The 18,222-nt window shown below is 39.7% G+C and overlaps 2 protein-coding genes across 2 annotated transcripts; both read right to left on the reverse strand.

The window, feature by feature from the left end:
* Positions 1 to 5,224: 5,224 nt before the first annotated feature.
* On the reverse strand, positions 5,225 to 6,397 carry LOC141601363 (uncharacterized). Its single transcript, XM_074421639.1, has one exon. It carries the CDS (start codon positions 6,395 to 6,397, stop codon positions 5,225 to 5,227), a length of 1,173 nt encoding a protein of 390 aa, XP_074277740.1.
* Positions 6,398 to 7,440: 1,043 nt separating this feature from the next.
* On the reverse strand, positions 7,441 to 9,807 carry LOC141601364 (uncharacterized). The gene is made up of 3 exons (XM_074421640.1): positions 8,978 to 9,807; positions 8,629 to 8,930; positions 7,441 to 8,570 (listed from the first exon to the last, which is right to left on the reverse strand). Exons 1-3 carry the CDS (start codon positions 9,805 to 9,807, stop codon positions 7,441 to 7,443), a joined length of 2,262 nt encoding a protein of 753 aa, XP_074277741.1.
* Positions 9,808 to 18,222: the final 8,415 nt, after the last annotated feature.

An 18,222-nucleotide genomic window follows, 5' to 3' on the forward strand; every position in this document is an offset into this window, starting at 1 on the left:
AGATCTTTCTTACCTAGGAAGATGGAGGGCGAGGAGAGGAAGATATAGGCGCGAAAATCGTTGAAAACCGATAAGAAATGAAGGTTTTATGGTCATTTTAGTGAAGGAGGTGGAAGTTGTGTAACAATGGTGTTTTATGTTTGTTTGTTGAGGAAAGTTGCTGAAATTTTTGAGTAGAAGGAAGAAGATAGGGTTTTGAGTGTAGGATTGGTGGAGGGGAAGAAATAAAATAAAGGCCCAATGGTCATCCTAAGCCCAAAACCTTAAATTGAGTCGATTTTCCACTAAAATACGTTTTAAACCTACAACAAACTTAAGACGGATATTTTTATTAATATTAACATTATTATACATGTAAAGCCGCATTTTTATAAAACGGATTTAAAATATAAATAAAATAATAAAATGGCTAATTAAATTATAAATGCCAAAACAGAAAATTCGCGGTTGTTACAATCAACCCACCTTTTAAAAAGTTTCGTCCTCGAAACTTGAAAGTAGAAATGAAAAGTTATAAAGATAAATTCGGATTTCTTTTGAAATCGACAATGGAAGCATTTACAAGGATGGATATAGTAATTCTTCAAAAAAAAAACTTTTAAAAAGATGTTTCAAAAGTATAAGTCATCTTCCATGGAACGAAATACCTCTTGTTGTGCACACAAGAACGCAAACTTTCCAAGTCAAAGACAAGCTCAAATACAAAATCATTCGCCGATAAGCATAGAACAAGTTATTAGACGTCTCCAATAACGAGTTCCAACATCCTATCAACGTTAAAACCAAATGAAAATAATAATCCACTCATATTTTCTTTTGCAAAAGCCAGATTGAAAGTAAAAGATCCGTTTTTCAAACTCTAAAAGAAGTCAAATTTTTGAAAATGTAACATTAAACATCAACAAAGAATCAATTTTTTCTACGAACCTACCAAATTGCAAGCAAACCTTCATTTTCGAACCTTTAAAATAAGTAAGATTTTGCCAAAGTAGCACAAAATTTTAACAATGAATCCAAAATGGTAACTCAAATGGTTAGAAATTGCATAAAATGAAAAGCGATTTAGACACCATAATTACAAAGTACACTAAGGAACCCAAAACTTAACCAACAAAAAGACTATAACGAACTTTTAAGGGTAAAAAGTCACGGTAAGGTCAACAAGGAGGTCACAGAACATAGAGTTTTATAGGCCTCTAGTATCAAACTCAAAGGGAAGTACAACAAGTGAGGAAGAGAGGTATGATCATTAAAGCTTATGGTCAAAGAGAAAAGGGAAACTAGACAACACGGAAACGTCATATACTCAAACCACAAACGACAACATCATCCTAAACGGTTTCGAAAACTTCCCAATAAAATAAATCTCACAATCACATTACCTCCAAGGGTTTCCTCAAAATAACTTACGCCACTTTACATCTAAGTCATACCATGAAAAAAAAGGTACTTCACTATAAGTGTGATTTCACCACTCCAAATCCTCAAACAACTACAAACAACCTCCACGAGATCAAGGTCAAAGCTTCTAACAAAGCTATACTCATATCCAACTAGTGTCAACTATGATTTTCTCAAACGGTAAAACCCTCAATAAAAATCCAAATTCAAAAGTTCTTTTGCACATTCTATCATCCCAAAGAGATCTTGTTATACTCTCGAAATCTTAAGCATAGATGGTGACAATCTCCAAATTACGAGACAACCACCCAAAACATCTAACTCATCTCATCTCAACTCAACATCTATCGATCTCAACTTATAATCACATCTCAAGAACTCTGGCTACTAATCCTCATTACCGCAAAGTGAATACCCAAATGAGATTCCAAAACTAGCAACAACTCTCGCCTAACATGGTTCTTATGTAATCATCACAACACTCACAAAAGTATACCGACTATGCTAACCTCGAGCTCAAGTCAAACTTTCAAGTATAAACAACAAGACCAAGTTCTATAACCTTAGTAACATAGGCAATTCACACCTACACACAGAATTCCACTAATAAATTATGTTCACTTTATGTCAAGAAACTAGGTATAAGAATTACCAAGCATGTCTCGCCACACTACCTAAGTCTCTCTAACATCACAACAACTAAACCAAGGTTATGGGTCAAATACAACAAACTCCACAAAGCCAAAGTATCCAACCAAGATTAACATCCCACAAAAGAAAGAGAACTATCTAAAAGGCGTCAAGGGAGGACAAGCAAGGAACAAAGGAGAAGTTAGGAGGGTACAAGAGTAGCTTCCAATGAAAAAAAAAGAGAGTTTAGAAGAAAGATAGGCACCAAGAGGCAAAGAATAAGGCAATGAACACAAAGAAGGAGGAATATCTTCGAGGAAGAAGAAGCATTCTTTAAAGGTTGAACAAACCTTCAGTTTCCGGCACTAGACACCAAGTCTTGATCTCACATAGGTAAGTTCACGGTCATTGATCAAAGGGCACAACAATTATCAAATGACAATGAACAAACATGTTAGAACCTAACAAAGAGCAAACACACTACAGACTACCACTTTTGGTCCTTAAGTTTACCCATCTCTCATTAATTATTCAAAGTCAAGTTCAAATTTAAATTTGGGGTACACGTGTGTGCGTCGGGAGCAACATAGGCTCTGATACCAACTGTGAACCCCAGCTATAACGCGGAAAATATAACTTATAAATTCAAGCGGAAATTAGGAATTTTTTTGAAACTTTTAACGTTTAAAGCGCGGGTTCATTAAAACCTAAAACATAACTAGAGAATGCGAAAATAAATATTTAAATTATACAAACGTGGTAGTCAAGGTGAGGGAAAATATATCCCTCGAATGACAAATGATAAAAGGTGAGTATAAGCAATTCTACTAAACCGACTACTAGTCCAAGGTGCTCGCTAGCTCACACGTCTAAACCCCATAAATGCATCTTCACAAACCTGTCATTTATTTAAACATGAAAGCCACAGTCAGTGGGTAGTAACTCAGGGTTCCCCCAGCCACATTATGTTAAAACGAACATAACAAAGAACATGAACAAATAATCATATTAGATAAGTTATAAGTGAATCGACTTATAACTAAACATGGGATCATACGTGTTTAAACCAACAAGGATAAAAGAAATGATGGAATAAACAAGTAAGTAAGGCATAAGCAACAATAAAATAAATGGAGAAGAAAGACAAGGAAACATACACGACCACTTAGCCACGAGCACGTATTTCAAGGAGATATGACCAAAGTAACCATCCAAATAATGCAAGACATTTACTACTCTTAGACAATAATTTCCCCGGGTAGGACTACGATAATAATACGGTCCTAGTCTAAATATGCAGATTCTCGGGTGTACATCCCGATTCAACGTGCGCCAGCACAGCACGCACCCAAGACTCGACTACTAATGGAGAACGAGTACCCCAATCGCCAGAACAGCACGAAAGTGTCGGAAAGACTAAGATAAGACTCACTTGCCAGCACAGCACAAGTGGCCAAAACCATACTTGCCAGAACAGCACAAGTAGGCCAAACCCGTACTTGCCAGAACAGCACAAGTAGGGCATAAATGTAAATCAAGCATATATAATAGTACTATGGCATTTCTACAAGAGTACGGCTCTTACAAGTAATTATTTATAACAATCTTTTCATACTTGTAACACAAAAATAAATATTTCATTTCATATTTAAACATGCCGGTTAAATAAAATATAACAAGCGATAATGAATAATTTACGTTATGTGAAAACTACAGAATAAATGTGACCAACTCAAGCGACTCATTTATGAGCCCACCAAACAAGTCATAAAAACCCAATACTTGAAGTCATAGGAAATCCATCAAGTTAATCATGCAAAGTCCAACCATGTAATCATGTGAAGTCCAACATTTAAAACATAACAAGCCCAAAAGAAGGAAGTATGTAAATTCTCCATATAAATTATAGTGAACCCAATTTATAAAATATAATGAGTGGTAGGTGAATAAACGTTTCATTTCTCATTCACATGTTACTTGAACAAAGTATAAATAACCGATAACAAATGAATTAACTAATACGGAACGCGAGGCAAAATGTAAACAAACCAAAATCCGAACTACTCATAAGCTTATACGAGTCAACAAGGGAAAAATTTGGTCATGATACGAATAAAAAGCATAAACAACCATCATACACAAAGGATATATATATTTATAGAACTTGAAACGGTAAAACGGGCACCATTTACTCATACGGACTCCGAATCGAGTGATTCAAGTGGCTAAACCACCTAATTTTTCGACGCCGATCCATCTGTCATATTTTCAGTAGCATTGGAAGTCGCACCAGTCAGATACGACGGGTTCCAGGCCAACACGGGTCACCCAAAATAGTCTCAAAAATGCAACTTTAGCAAGCTAAATGGAAGCGTCTCAAAACTGAAACTTTAAGCAAGTAATGATACTAGTGACATATAACAACAACCACATCTAATTACCCGTCTCATAAGGAAGCCAAAGATACCATCTTTACTCAATTTAAGCAAGTAAAACCTTGTATATATCCATCTTAAGCAACTACACATATAATCTCATAAGAATCACAATTACTAGCTTATAACAACAAAACATAACATATAAACATACAAATGACATAATACCAAGTAACCCATCACCGTTACCTCATTATTTCTTCAAAATGCAAGATTCCGACTCAAAACCATGCCGGTTGCCCAAAAGGAAGCTCAAGAACCGAGTTCCCAAGTAAGACCTTGAAAATCGTGCCATAAAAGTCACGGCCAGCAGCAAGTGTGAGGGAAAGTTAAGATCTTTCTTACGTAGAAAGATGGAGGGCGAGGAGAGGAAAAGATAGGCGCGAAAATCGTTGAAAACCGATAAGAAACGAAGGTTTGATGGCCATTTTAGTGAAGGAGGTGGAAGTTGTGTAACAATGGTGTTTTATGTTTGTTTGTTGAGGAAAGTTGCTGAAATTTTAGAGTAGAAGGAAGAAGATAGGGTTTTGAGTGTAGGATTGGTGGAGGGGAAGAAATAAAAGAAAGGCCCAATGGTCATCCTAAGCCCAAAACCTTAAATTGAGTTGATTTTCCACTAAAATACGTTTTAAACCTACTACAAACTTAAGACGGATATTTTTTTTTTTTTTTTTTTGGTGAAAATGTGAATCTCATTAAGAACAATATAAAACACACCATACACTTATCATAATTCCAACATGACAAAAACTAAGCTACTAATCTAGTACATTTTGTAGCCAAGCCTTACATTTAACACTCCCCTTGTCAAATTCACCTTTGCTCACTCGTATTTTAATCAACTGTTGCACTCCTTTCACAACTTGTCGAGGTTGAGTAATGTAGTTCTCCAATCTGCATTTGTTCCTACAATTCCATATACTATATATGAGCCCAGAAATTGCAGCCATTACCACCTGTTTCTTCATCAAAGATCGACACCTCCATCGAATAATCCAATCCATAACATTGCCTTGCCAGTGAACTTGTAACCAATTCTGCAAGTGTAGCAAGCACTGCATACTGAACACGCATTCAAAGAACAAATGGCTATGAGTTTCCAACTGCACTCCACACAGGTAGCACTCACCATCAGTGACAACACCAAACTTTTGCAATCTATCTTGTGTTAAGAACCGTTGTTGAACATAAATCCATGTACTAAAGTTATGCTTAGGCAAGCATACTCTATTCCAAACCATAGGCACCCAATCCTTCTTGGAGCGAGGACCAAGTAGCCACTGATACCCCTTCTGAATAGTATAGCTCCCATCCCATCCTCCATTCAAAAAACCAGGTTTGAGAATATCCTTCACCTTGCAAATCTGTCTCCACACCCAGCTAGAATTCTGAGTTGGGTTATACATCCACCAGTCCTTATGCTTTATATAGATGTGATGCACCCATTGAACCCAGAGACTCTCCTTCTTGCTATGGATCCACCACGCATACTTGCCTATCAACGCAGCATTCCACAGATGGCAATTAATGATACCTAACCCACCTTGCTCCTTAGGTAAACAGCATGTCTCCCAAGCAACAGGGGGAGAGTGCTTATACTCAGCATGTCCTGCCCAAAGATAGTTCTTGCAAATGCATTCTACCTTGTGGATGACACCTTTTGGTAACAAGAAAATCCTAGCCCAATAAGCATGCATCTGGGTGAGAACTGCCTTCACCAAAACCAACCTCCCTGCATAGCTAAGATGCTTAGCCCCCCAACCTCTAATTCGTGCTACAATTTTGTCCACTACCCTGTTACAATCAGCTACACTCAGTCTTTTGGAAGAGATTGGGACACCCAAATATCTAAATGGGAACTGCCCCATCTTAAACCCAGCAAGCCTGACCAGATGTGCAGCTAGATTATCATCAATTCCATTCAAATACATGTCAGACTTGGCCCTGTTCATGCACAGCCGAAGCTTCGAGAGAATGTCGGAAAGCTCTCAAAATGATAGTAATAGAAGTCGTATCGCTCTGCAGAACAACAAAAGATCATCTGCAAAAGCTAGATGACTGAGCTTCATTCCCCTACAAAGGGAATGGTATCTGAAATCAGGTTTCTCAGTGACCACCCTGAGAATCCTGGAGAAATACTCTAAACACAGCGTGAACAGCAAAGGGGACATAGGGTCCCCTTGCCTCAATCCCCGTTTCCCCTGGAAATATCCAAAGTGTGACCCATTCAAAGAGATGGTGAAAGACGTTGTAGTAACACACACCATGATCCATTGTATCATCTGTTCAGGGAACTCAAGAGCAACCAGCATATCCTTAATAAAGGCCCATTCAATGGAATCATAGGCCTTTTTGAGATCAATTTTAAGCAAGGCCCTAGGAGTACAAGATTTCCTCCCATAAAGCCTTACCAAATCCTGACATATAAGGATATTATCAACAATTTCCCTATCCTTAATGAAGGCACTCTGATTCATACTAACAATATCCATCAACACTCCAGTTAACCTTGTACAAATGATTTTTGAGATGCATTTGTAAATGACATTGCAGCAAGCAATAGGTCGAAAATCATGGACTGAGTTGGGGCAATCCACCTTTGGAATGAGAGTAAACACAGTAGCATTCACTTGCTGCAACAGTCTGCCAGTCCTGAAGAATTCTTTAACAGACTGAATCACATCAACTCCAATGATATCATACGCATCTCTGAAAAAACCAGCAGAATAGCCATCAGGGCCAGGAGCCTTCTCCACAGGAATAGAGAAGAGTGCTGCCCTAATTTCATCATCAGTTACCTGCTTAACCATCCCTCTAGCATGCTCATCAGTCACAACATTGCCCTTTTTAACAACAGCAGGACACACTGTGACAACATTAGTAGAGCTACCTAACAAGTCCTGATAGTACTCAACAAATGCTTGTTCAATGGTATCAATCTCAGTACACATCACCCCATGCATATCATTAATCTTTAGGATTTTATTAAGGCACGTCTTGCTTTAATGGTACTATGAAAGTACCTGGTGTTGTCATCTGCTAGGTTAACCCACTGAACTTTAGCTTTTTGTGCAAGGAACAGAATCCTGGCATCATCAAGCTTTTTGTAAGAATCAGCAGCCACCCTCTCCTCTGCTTGAAGCTGCACATTCCTGGGATCATTGTGCAACTGTTTCCGGATGCTTTCCAACAGCAACTTAGCAACCATGGCAGAATTCTCAATATCCCCATAACTCCCATTATTCAGCTTCTTTAAGGGATGCTTTAGATACTTAAGTTTTTTGACCAACTGAAACATGTAACACCCATGGACAGGTTGTTTCCAAGTCTCCATGACAATGTTCTTAAACTCAGCATGCTTCCCCCACATGTTAAAATACTTAAAAGGACCTTTCCTTCTCTCAATATCCTCCCCTAGCTCAATCAAACAAGGGCTATGATCATAAAGCCCCTCAGGGAGGAAGGTAACATTCCCACTGGGGCCATTCAAGATCCACTCCTCATTTGCTAGAACCCTATCAATCCTACTATAAACTCTAGCATCACCCTCCTGTTTATTATTCCATGTGAAGTAGGCACCTGTAGAGACCAGGTCATACAACCCACACACATCCACACAATTCTGAAACCCTTTAATCTCAGCATCAGTCACCTGAGACCCAATCCTTTCATTAGCATACAAAACATTGTTAAAATCCCCCATTACAAGCCAAGGTCCAAGAACATTAGCTTTCATAGCAATCAAAGATTCCCAAAGGGCCACTCTATCAGAGTCAGCATTACACCCATAAACCAAAGAGCAAGTCCAGTCAAACCCATTCACTAAGTTAGTCACCTGAGCATGAATGACTTGCAGATCCTTCCTAATGCAAGAAACCATAATCTGTGAAGAATCCCACAGCAACCAAATTCTCCCACTATCTTTTACCTCACTATTATCAATAACTTTCCAGGGACTACTAAATCTAGCTTGTATTCTATCATTATTCTTTATTTTAACCCTGGTTTCAACCAAACCAAATAGGCTTACTTTATTAATATGCAAGAATCTTCTAATATCACCTTTCTTATTCCACTTATTAAGGCCTCTAACATTCCAAAATCCTATATTAACCATTTTGACTTAGTATTGGTCTCCCCTTCCCCATACTATTTAACAAACTCTGTCTCAAAGACTGCTGAATTACTTCAAGAACAGTAGGACCTCCCTGACTGCTGCCCCTTCCAAGTCTAGACATGCGATGAACCAGACTAACTGGTGTAGCCATCTCGTTGCCTCTGAATGGGATGGGGGTAACCATCACAGGAGGAGTACACTGTGGCAGAACCACTGTTTCCTGCACAGGCTCCTCACATTGCACAGGAGCAACTTGCACAGGAACATCAGCTGGCTTCACAGGTACCTGAGCCTTAGGCCTCCAAACTTTCTGAGCAGGTTTCTTACGAACCTCAGCAGCACGCTTCCTACACATAGCAGCATCATGTCCTATTCCTGAACATTGAGAACAAACCAGGGGTTTCCATTCATAGGAAACCTCCGTGATCGCACTATATCCTTTTCATCAATGAATTCAATCTTATCAGGTAAACTTTGCCCCAATTTCACTTCCACCATGAACCTAGCATATTCCAAATACTCCTTCTTCTCAGTAGCACGATCAGGTCTAATAGGTATACCTATCATGCTAACAATCTTAGGTAAAGCTTTTCCCCAAAATTTAAAATCCAAATTATACAATCGCACCCAAATACGCACCAAATCAGGTTTATCCTTCACACACTTCACATCAGGTTGCCAATCTTTAATAATAAATGGCTTATTATCAAAGAACAACTGTTCAGACTGAAGCACTGCATCCTTATCCTCTTGTTTACTAAATCGAACAATACAAATACCATTTGCTAGATACGCAACCTTATCAATTGAGAAATCCTTCCAAATTCGTCGAACATAGCCATCCATAACATGATTAGGAGGGTTAGCTCCCAAAACAAAGCAGAAAACAGACGAAGACCAGAACTCAAGCTCACCTTGGACATCCTCTGTTTCAATTTTGACGCGAGGTTCCAATGGCGTTCCTGCTTTCGCACCAACTGTTTTCCACTCCGTTTCATTCGTAACAGTGATTTCCGGTACTACACTTACTTCCTTGTTTAAATTGAAAGATCGTAACTCCGCTGTCTTAGAACTCTCAGCTGCTGTAACTTGAGCAGCAATCTCTCGTAATTCTGTAATATGTATCGTATTACTACTATTTTTGTGTTTATTAGTTGATGAACTAGTATTTTTGTGTTTTTGTGGAGTATTATTATTATTTACAGTCCTTCGATTTCTCGCCATTGCTGAAAAAAAGGAAGAAAAGTAAGCTTTCTCTCTCTACTCGCTTTCTCTCTCTATAACCGTCAATTCCTTAAGCAGAATGATATTTTTATTAATATTAACATTATTATACATGTAAAGCCGCATTTTTATAATAACGGATTTAAAATATAAATAAAATAATAAAATGGCTAATTAAATTATAAATGCAGAACAGAAAATTCGCGGGTGTTACATGTATCTTGTTTACGGGCAAAGGCTCGCCAGCCGTGTCGAGGAGTCGTACCCGAGGCATCTGCGGGATACGTCCTTGAGTTGTATCTTGTTTACGGACAAAGGTTCACCAGCCATATGCGTTGTAAGGCTCGCCGACCATCTATGGTCGAATGATCGACCCTGGGAAATAGCATCTGTGACATCCCTTTGAAAATCGGCACTCGCCGGGGATATGAGTTGCTGCTCGTTGGGAGGTAGCGTGAGCCATGTAATCGGCGGGGTTAAAGCTCTTGGACTTGATGGGTCGCCGTTTGTTGGGAAGAACCCAGTCATCAGTTGGAGTGAGTTTCTCTTCTTCAGATTACCTGCATGGTTAATGACCACACAAATTCGCAGTCGCATAGACAAGCACGTTGAATGCAAGCATATAAGCACGTAAGCACATAAGCATGTGAGCAGTTAGCATATAAGCAACTAGCATGTAATGTCTCACGCGAAGGGAGATAGAAGTTTTTAATGTTGTGAAGCTTGAAGACGAGTCTTGCTACTCGTAGATCTGTGATTGGATAGATTGGAGACATGTGACTGTTGGGACATTGACTCACATGGACGCATACTGACAGACTGACAAATGGGCAGTCATGAACGTGATGCCAACTCAGTATTGACACGACACGGAGGTGACTCTGACAGACTTTGCACATGTAAGTGCAACGCCTAGCCAAGAAAGGGTGACAACGCGTATCAAATCCCTGAAGTAGAAGGTCTGCTCGGCTGGGGAACACGAATTGAGTAACTTCTCCAGACATCTTTGCCTCCGTTTGATTGTTTGAGATCCCTTCTCGAGTTTTGATGATTCGGAGAGCGGAACCAAGACCTTGTCATTGTCCGAACCGAGCACTAGACTATGTGCAGTTTTATTTTGGACCGTAGTTGAGACTCAAAAGATGTTTGAGGACAAAGGACGGGTGGCATCTTGAAAGAGAAGCCCCCAGAGTGAGAAGGTGGGATTTTAGCAAAACGAGGAACGAGCGACGTTTTAAGGAAGAAGCCCCCAGTTAAGAGGTATACGATTAATTTTGGCAGCTGGGTGGGCTGCTTTTGAGGATTGATGTTGATGGTTGAGATTGAAATGGGTGTGCGGTTGTGTCCTTGTTGGGTGACTGCCTACGTATTCGCATGTTTGCGAAATCAAACCAGATCGTAGTTCTGAGTGTTTGTGCCTAAGCGAGTTGTTAGGACCTTAAAGTGATTTTGAGGGGTATGGTTGTGTCCTTGAAGGACTGCCTACGTATTCACGGGAAGTGAAATCAAACCAGATCGTAGTTCTGAATGTGTGCCTAAGTGAGATGTTAGGACCTTAAAGTGATTTTGAGGTGTATGGTTGTGTCCTTGAAGGACTGCCTGCGTATTCACGTGAAGTGAAATCAAACAATATCGTAGTTCTGAATGTGTATGCCTAAGCGAGTTGTTAGGACCTTAAAGTGTGAGGGTCACGACGGTAAATTCGTTTGGTGACTCGTCTGAATGTGTGCCTAAGCGAGTTGTTAGGACCTTAATGTGAGGGTCACGACGATAAACTCCGTTTGGTGACTCGAGAGATTGATTTGAGATAATTCCTCCTTGATCATGAATCGAAGAGGTGCAATTTGTGAAAATGTTCCTTATCATGTGAGCACACTAAAAAGTGGACCCTAAGGGTATATTGGGTATGTCCCGTTCTCGATTGCAAAGCATTCGAGGACTCCGTATCTGGGTCAGGGTGAAAATGGCTTCGACATTATGGAATGTGGAGCTTGGTAATAATGGTTTGTTTGACAGATAAAAGTCTGGAGTTAAGCGTCACGACGGAAAATTCCGTTTGGTGACTCGAAGGTTAATTGGAGATAAATGCCTCTTGATCATGAATCGAAGAGGTGTAATTTGTGAAAATGTTCCTTATCATTTGAGCACACTAAAAAGTGGACTCTAAGGGTACATTAGGTATGTCCCGTTCTCGATAGCAAAGCATTCGAGGACTCTGTGGGGATTGTGGTGAAAAATGGCTTCAACATTAGGGAATGTGGAGCTTGGTAATAATGGGTTTGCTTAACAGATAAAAATCTGGAGCAAGAATTTTGTGGTGTTTAGGCCGATGGGTAACGGCTTGCGGTGCGTAATGGGGTCTCAGGCTTGATGTGGCCTGAGCACGAAATGGTTGGCAAATAACATGGGATCATATTTCCATGTCTGGACCTTAAAGGTTATAGTGTGATATTACGGGCTTGAGGGGGAATCCTCAGAAGCCTAGATAGGTCTCCCTGCAACAGTCTCTAGAAGGACTTAGGGGTGCAGCAGTTTTGGTTATGATCTTGAGGGGAATCCCCAAGATCCTAGATAGGTCTCCTTGTAACAGTCTGTAGAAGGACTTAGGGGTGAAGGAGTTTTGGTTGAGGTTTTAGTGTTTGGTGTTTTCGGACGTGTGGGTTCGGGATTTGATGTGTTGGACTCGTTGGTCCAGGCTTTGGACTTGTTGGTCCTGGACTTGATATTTTGGACTCATGGGTCCTGGGGTTGGTGTGTTGGACTTCGTTGGTCCAAAGTTTGAAAGGTGACGGTTTTTTAAATCCGTCATTTGAGATTGTGGGAAAATAACGAACTTAAATTTCGCTATTTCATTTTTGTTGTTTGGGAAAAGACGGTTTTGATTCCGTCGTTTGAAATTTGTGAGAGATAGCGAATTTGAATTTCACTATTTTGTATTTGGTTTGAAAGGACGGTTTTAATTTCCGTCGTTTGGAATTGAGAGAAAATAACGAATTTGAATTTCGCCATTTCTTTTTTTGTTTGGGAAAAGACGATGTTTGATTCCGTCGTTTGAAATTTGTGAGAGATAGCGAATTCGAATTTCACTATTCTGTTTTTTTGTGGTTTCAGAATGACGGTGTTTGATTCCTTCGTTTGAAATTCGTGAAAATAGGGATTTTGAATTTCACTATTTTGTGTTTGTGATTTGACTTTAGCCTTGGCTTTTGCTTTGGCTTTGGTTTTCGCCTTTGTTTTGGCTTGGTTTTGCTTTGGCATCCACTTTGGCTTTGGCCTTGAGTGAATTGCTTTTGGCTTTGGCCTTGAGCTTTGGCTTTGGGGAATGGGTATTGGCTTGGGCCTTTGATTTTGGCCTTTCGCTTTGGCTTTGAGTGAATGGCTATTGGCTTGGGCCTTTGATTTTGGCCTTTCTATTTGGCTTTGGATGAATGGAGATTGGCCGAATGGCTCTTGGGCTTTTGATGTTGGCCTATTGCTTTGACTTTGGTGAATGGCTATTAGCTTGGGCCTTTGATTTTGGCCTTTCGCTTTGGCTTTTGATTTATTGGTTCTTTGCCATCCTTCGTTCGAGGCAGGTAAAGGTGCGGACGGGGATGTACCCGTTGGTGAAAGGTTGATAATTGGTGATGGGATGTTTTTTGTGGGGAATGGGCTTACCTTCCGTCATTGAAAATGAACAAGGAGATGTCCTGGTTTGTTATCTAGGTTTGTCGTAGAATCCCTTTGATAAAAGCTTGTCCAAAATAGGGAGCTAGTGAAAGGTTTCTATTGCCAGACATGGAATAGTACGGAGTTTCAAGTCCTCTGGTTACTCGGTACGGAACGTCACTCGAGTGTACTCACATTGAATTGGAACGTGTTGTTTTTTTTTTAAATCAATTCTCAAATCAATTCTCGTTGTCAACGAGAAATGGTAAAGGAGACAATATATGATAGATGGAAATCGTGCTTTTATTTAGATAAATAACAGGTTAGCACAGACTCGATGAATACATATGGCTCATGGGGACAGCCCCCAGTTGTCGTTTAGGAATAAAAGGACAGACGCTAGGATAGATATGAGAAAGCCTAAGACCCGGACTCAAACTCGGACTCAATCGTAGATACGAACTCCTAATCATCATTTTCCTCCTCAAGGATCTCCTTTGCAGCATCCAGCGGCTTGAATGTTTGATCTTTAGCATTGACCCACTTGAGCACTTCACTCTGGTTGTTGGGGATGATATGAGGACAGCAATCTATGAGGCTTTTATCTCCTTGCAAAAAGAGATGTTCATTAGGGTTGTTTTCATCACTTGGTTGGCATAAGGATGAAGCTATCAGTTCATGGTTGTCGATCATACATTGAATAACATGTTTCAGTTTGAAGCATGTTTCAGTATCATGACCTTTTCCTTGATGATATTGGCAATAGGCACTGCCGTCCCAGAATCAGGACTTCTTAGCATCAGACGGGTCCGGAGTGGGCCCGAGTGGTTGTAGCTTCTCTTTAGTCATGAGCTTTTGAAGGGCTGCGGCATAGGTTGTGTTGAGTTTGGTGAATGTCCTTTGAGAACGTTCAACCTTGTTGTTTGGATTGAGACATCCAGGAGGATTGTCTTGACTGAGAGGTGCGACTATGCTTTTGCCAGCTTCAATCATATCTTGAATGACATGCTTGAGTTTGGAACAAGTTTCGGTGTCATGGCCCTTGCCTTGATGATATTGGCAAGGCATTACCATCCCAAAATTGGGCTCTCTTGTGTTCTGGTGGGTCCAGAGTCGGACCAATGGGTTGCAGCATTCCTTCTGAAGCAAGTATCTCCAGAGCGGTGCCATATGTTATTCCCAGATCTGTGAATACCCTTTGATGTTTTTCCATGGTTCCCACATTGGTGTTTTTTGGGATGTTTTTGTGAGTTTTGTTTTTGTTTTTGTTTTTGTTTTTGTCAATCCTGGGCGAAAGCAGGATTTGGTCATTGTCAATATAAAGTTTTGGGGATATTGCTTGGTATTTTAAAAGGTATTTTGGTGAGGCAATTTCATCTTCTTTGTTGGTAGGTTCGTGGATGTGGGAACCGTCAGATGACTTCTCATTTTCAACAGTTGTTGGTTGGTGAACCAAGGGTTGGTTTTCTCCTTGATGGTGAGGTTCATTTTCAGTACTACGAAACCTCTTCTCCAAATTAGCCACCCGAGTTTTCAAATCATCGATAGCAACTTGCAGCTTTGAGAATATGTTGTTGATGGAGACAGAGAGCATCATTATAGCGCTTTGTATGCCATCTTAATCAATTGCATGGATTTCCTCATCATCAGGAGAGATGAGGTGAGAGCAGTCTAGGGAAGATTCCTGACTGTGTCCAGTAGGGTTTTCTGAAGGGTCGTTTTTGTTGTTTGTTGAGGGGGGTAATGGTAATTCACCCTTTTCGATGATATCAAGCATGACACCTTTTAGGGGGAGACACATTTCAGTGTCATGTCCGCGACCTTGGTGATATTGACAAAACAATTTTCCGTCCCACTTACGTACTCGCTTGTTTGGTAAAGGGTCTGGAGTTGGACCAATTGGTTTCAGCTTTCCTTTGGAGATTAGTCTTTCCAAGGCTGTGTCGTAAGGCATACCCAAATCAAGGAAGGACATATGAGGTCGTCTGGTTTTGGTTCTGTCGATGGCAAGTAGCTGACTTTCGAGGAGCTTAACCCTTTGCTCAATATCAGAAGAGGGAAAATTCCCGGTTATTAGTTTGTCCTCAACTTGGGAGAGACGAGTGTTCAAGTTTTCCACGGTAGCTAGGAGTCAAATGACCATGTTGTTGGTTTCAGCAGAAGTCATGGCGGATGAAGATTGATCAGCTTGTTGAGTTTTTGGTTGACGATCGACGGCACCCAAGGGATTCCTATTTGACATAACTATAGGCGTTATAACTTGTCTTGGCAAGGTATTGCACAAACAAAGGCAAGTACGACACATATGCACAAAAGGCAGTTATGTCGTGAAGATGCGACGATGTGACTAGGTTATGAGTTCATTAAAGATCGTGAATGACCTCTTGTGTTTGAAATCTTAGTGCATGACTTTGAACTTAGACTCGAGTGTCGACTTTGGCATAGTGATGCCTAGACAGTGTCAACTTTGTCATAGTGATGCCTAGACAGACGACTTCTGACTTAGTCTGGATGTGTGTTGATGGCTTGACGCCGTTGGACAAGACATGTACACAAACTTGACCTTTGACCCGTAATGTAGGGGAAATGCGGGTTTAAAACCCGACAGGTTTCGACTCTACTAATGCCATTGGATATGTCTCGACAACTAGACGTCACGACCTAGATCAGAAGATAGGTACTAACTTCGGTATAGACTCGACGTTATCTAGACGACTTGACTTGAAATCGACTGGACTCTAATTGACTTGAGGCTGAATCGGAAAGGTGGACTGAAATTTTCGAAAATAGAAATTTTCAAAAAGATTCATTTGTCGTTTTATGGACGGATTCAGAAGAGTAGGGATCTCCGAAAGTCGATGAGTTGAAAAGGTTGTCTTAAGTTTGTTTTCAAAAGACAGTTTGAGTTGTAATTGCAGCGGCTCTGAAAATAATGTGTTATTTCCGAATAAGGTTTTTGAAATTCCGAATCACGGATTTGAAAATCGTATTTGGAATCGTCATCACAATGGCCATGAAAACAGTTAAGTTTGTTTTCAAATGGTTTGAAATTGGATTAAAAATTTGAAAACGGTTAAATTTGTTTCCAAATGGTTTGAAATTGGATAGAAATTTGAAAACGGTTAGATTTGTTTTCAAATGATTTGAAATTGAATTGGAATTCGAAAACGGTTAAATTGGTTTTCAAAGATTTGATTTTGAATTTGAAATTTGAAAACGGTTAGATTTGTTTTCAAAGATTTGAAATTTGAAAACGGTTAAAGTTGTTTTCAATGATTTGATTTTGAATTTGAAATTTGAAAACGGTTAGATTTGTTTTCAAAGATTTGATTTTGAATTGAAATTTGAAAATGGTTAAATTGGTTTTCAAAGATTTGAGTTTCAATTGAAATTTGAAAACGGTTAAATTTGTTTCCAAATGATTTGAAATTGGATTTGAAATTTAAAAACGGTTAAATTGGTTTTCAAATGATTTGAAATTGGATTTGAAATTTGAAAAAGGTTAAATTTGTTTTCATATGATTTGAGATTGGATTGAAATTTGAAAACGGTTAAATTGTTTTCAATGATTTGAATATGGAAATTATGAGGATTGGATTCGTCATTACGACGGGTTAGAAAACTGTTTTAACCTTTGAAATAAGGTATGCAAATTGAAAATTCAGAATTGAAATCGTCATTACGACGGCTTAGAAAAGCCAAATTTAATTTCGAAAACGAGATTTGAAATTTGGAAAGTTGCATGGATTGAAATCGTCATTACGACGGTTTGGAAAAAGTTTTAGTTTGAAAACTGATTTCGAATTTTGAAAATTCGAGGGTAGAATTCGTCATTACGACAGCATAAAAGGGCTCTTTGAGAAATGCAACGATCGGCGAGAGACCGAGGTTTGAAACGGACATTATGACGACGTAAAAGGGTATTTTGAAATGGTTTGTGAAAACCAAGGTTTGAAATCGTCATTATAACGGTATGAAAAGGTGCATTTGAAATTGGTTATAAAAACCTGGTTTTGAAATGGCCATTATAACGGCGTAAAAAGGTGCTTTGAAACGGTTGTAAAAACCGGGTTCGAAAATTGTCATTATGACGGCCTAGAAAGGCGTGTTGAAATGGTTGTAGAAAACCGAATATGAAAATCGTCATCACGACGGCCTAAGAAGGCGTGTTGAAATGGTTGTAGAAAACGAGTTTGAAAATCGTCATTACGACGGCCTAGAAAGGCGTGATGAAATGGTTATAAAAACCGGGTTTGAAAATCGTCATTACGACGGCCTAGAAAGGCGTGTTGAAATGGTTATAAAAACCGGGTTTTAAAATCGTTATTACGACGGCCTAGAAAGGCGTGCAACGGTCGGCGAAAGACCGAGATTTGAAACGGCCATTATAACGGCGCGAACTGTGTTTTTTGAAAGTTTGAAAATGACACGGAAGGACTTATGATCAAGTAGCACATAAGCACTCACAGTTCATTATATTATGCATTATGCTGACACGGGTTTTGGCTTAGAAGGGTGGGTTACACACCAAGCAATCAAACCCTGATTTGCGAGAGGGATACCAATCCAAACAAAATGTGTAAGGAGGGTGCCCTAGCCTCATGCTCGAAAGTGATGAAAGCTCTTTGACGAAACAGAAATGTGTAACGTCAATGGTATGCTTGACTCAATCGGGATTCAAAACGCGGGGATGAGAAAACTCACGCCGACGAGACGAGCCAATTGGTCGAAAAAGGTTTGGTTGTCGGCCCGGACAAGGAACCCGAC

Source organism: Silene latifolia, chromosome 9 (genome assembly GCF_048544455.1).
Source record: "Silene latifolia isolate original U9 population chromosome 9, ASM4854445v1, whole genome shotgun sequence".
Lineage (NCBI taxonomy): Eukaryota > Viridiplantae > Streptophyta > Magnoliopsida > Caryophyllales > Caryophyllaceae > Silene > Silene latifolia.

Excerpts from the sequence above, each read along its gene's own strand:
- LOC141601363 (XM_074421639.1), bottom strand. The coding sequence starts at position 6,397 with ATGTATTTGAATGGAATTGATGATAATCTAGCTGCACATCTGGTCAGG.
- LOC141601364 (XM_074421640.1), bottom strand. The coding sequence starts at position 9,807 with ATGGCGAGAAATCGAAGGACTGTAAATAATAATAATACTCCACAAAAA. Across the intron at positions 8,931-8,977 it reads CCTATGAATGGAAACCCCTG|GAAGCGTGCTGCTGAGGTTC; the intron begins GTTTGTTCTCAA and ends TGCTATGTGTAG. Across the intron at positions 8,571-8,628 it reads TCAGCAGTCTTTGAGACAGA|GATTTTGGAATGTTAGAGGC; the intron begins GTTTGTTAAATA and ends TGGTTAATATAG.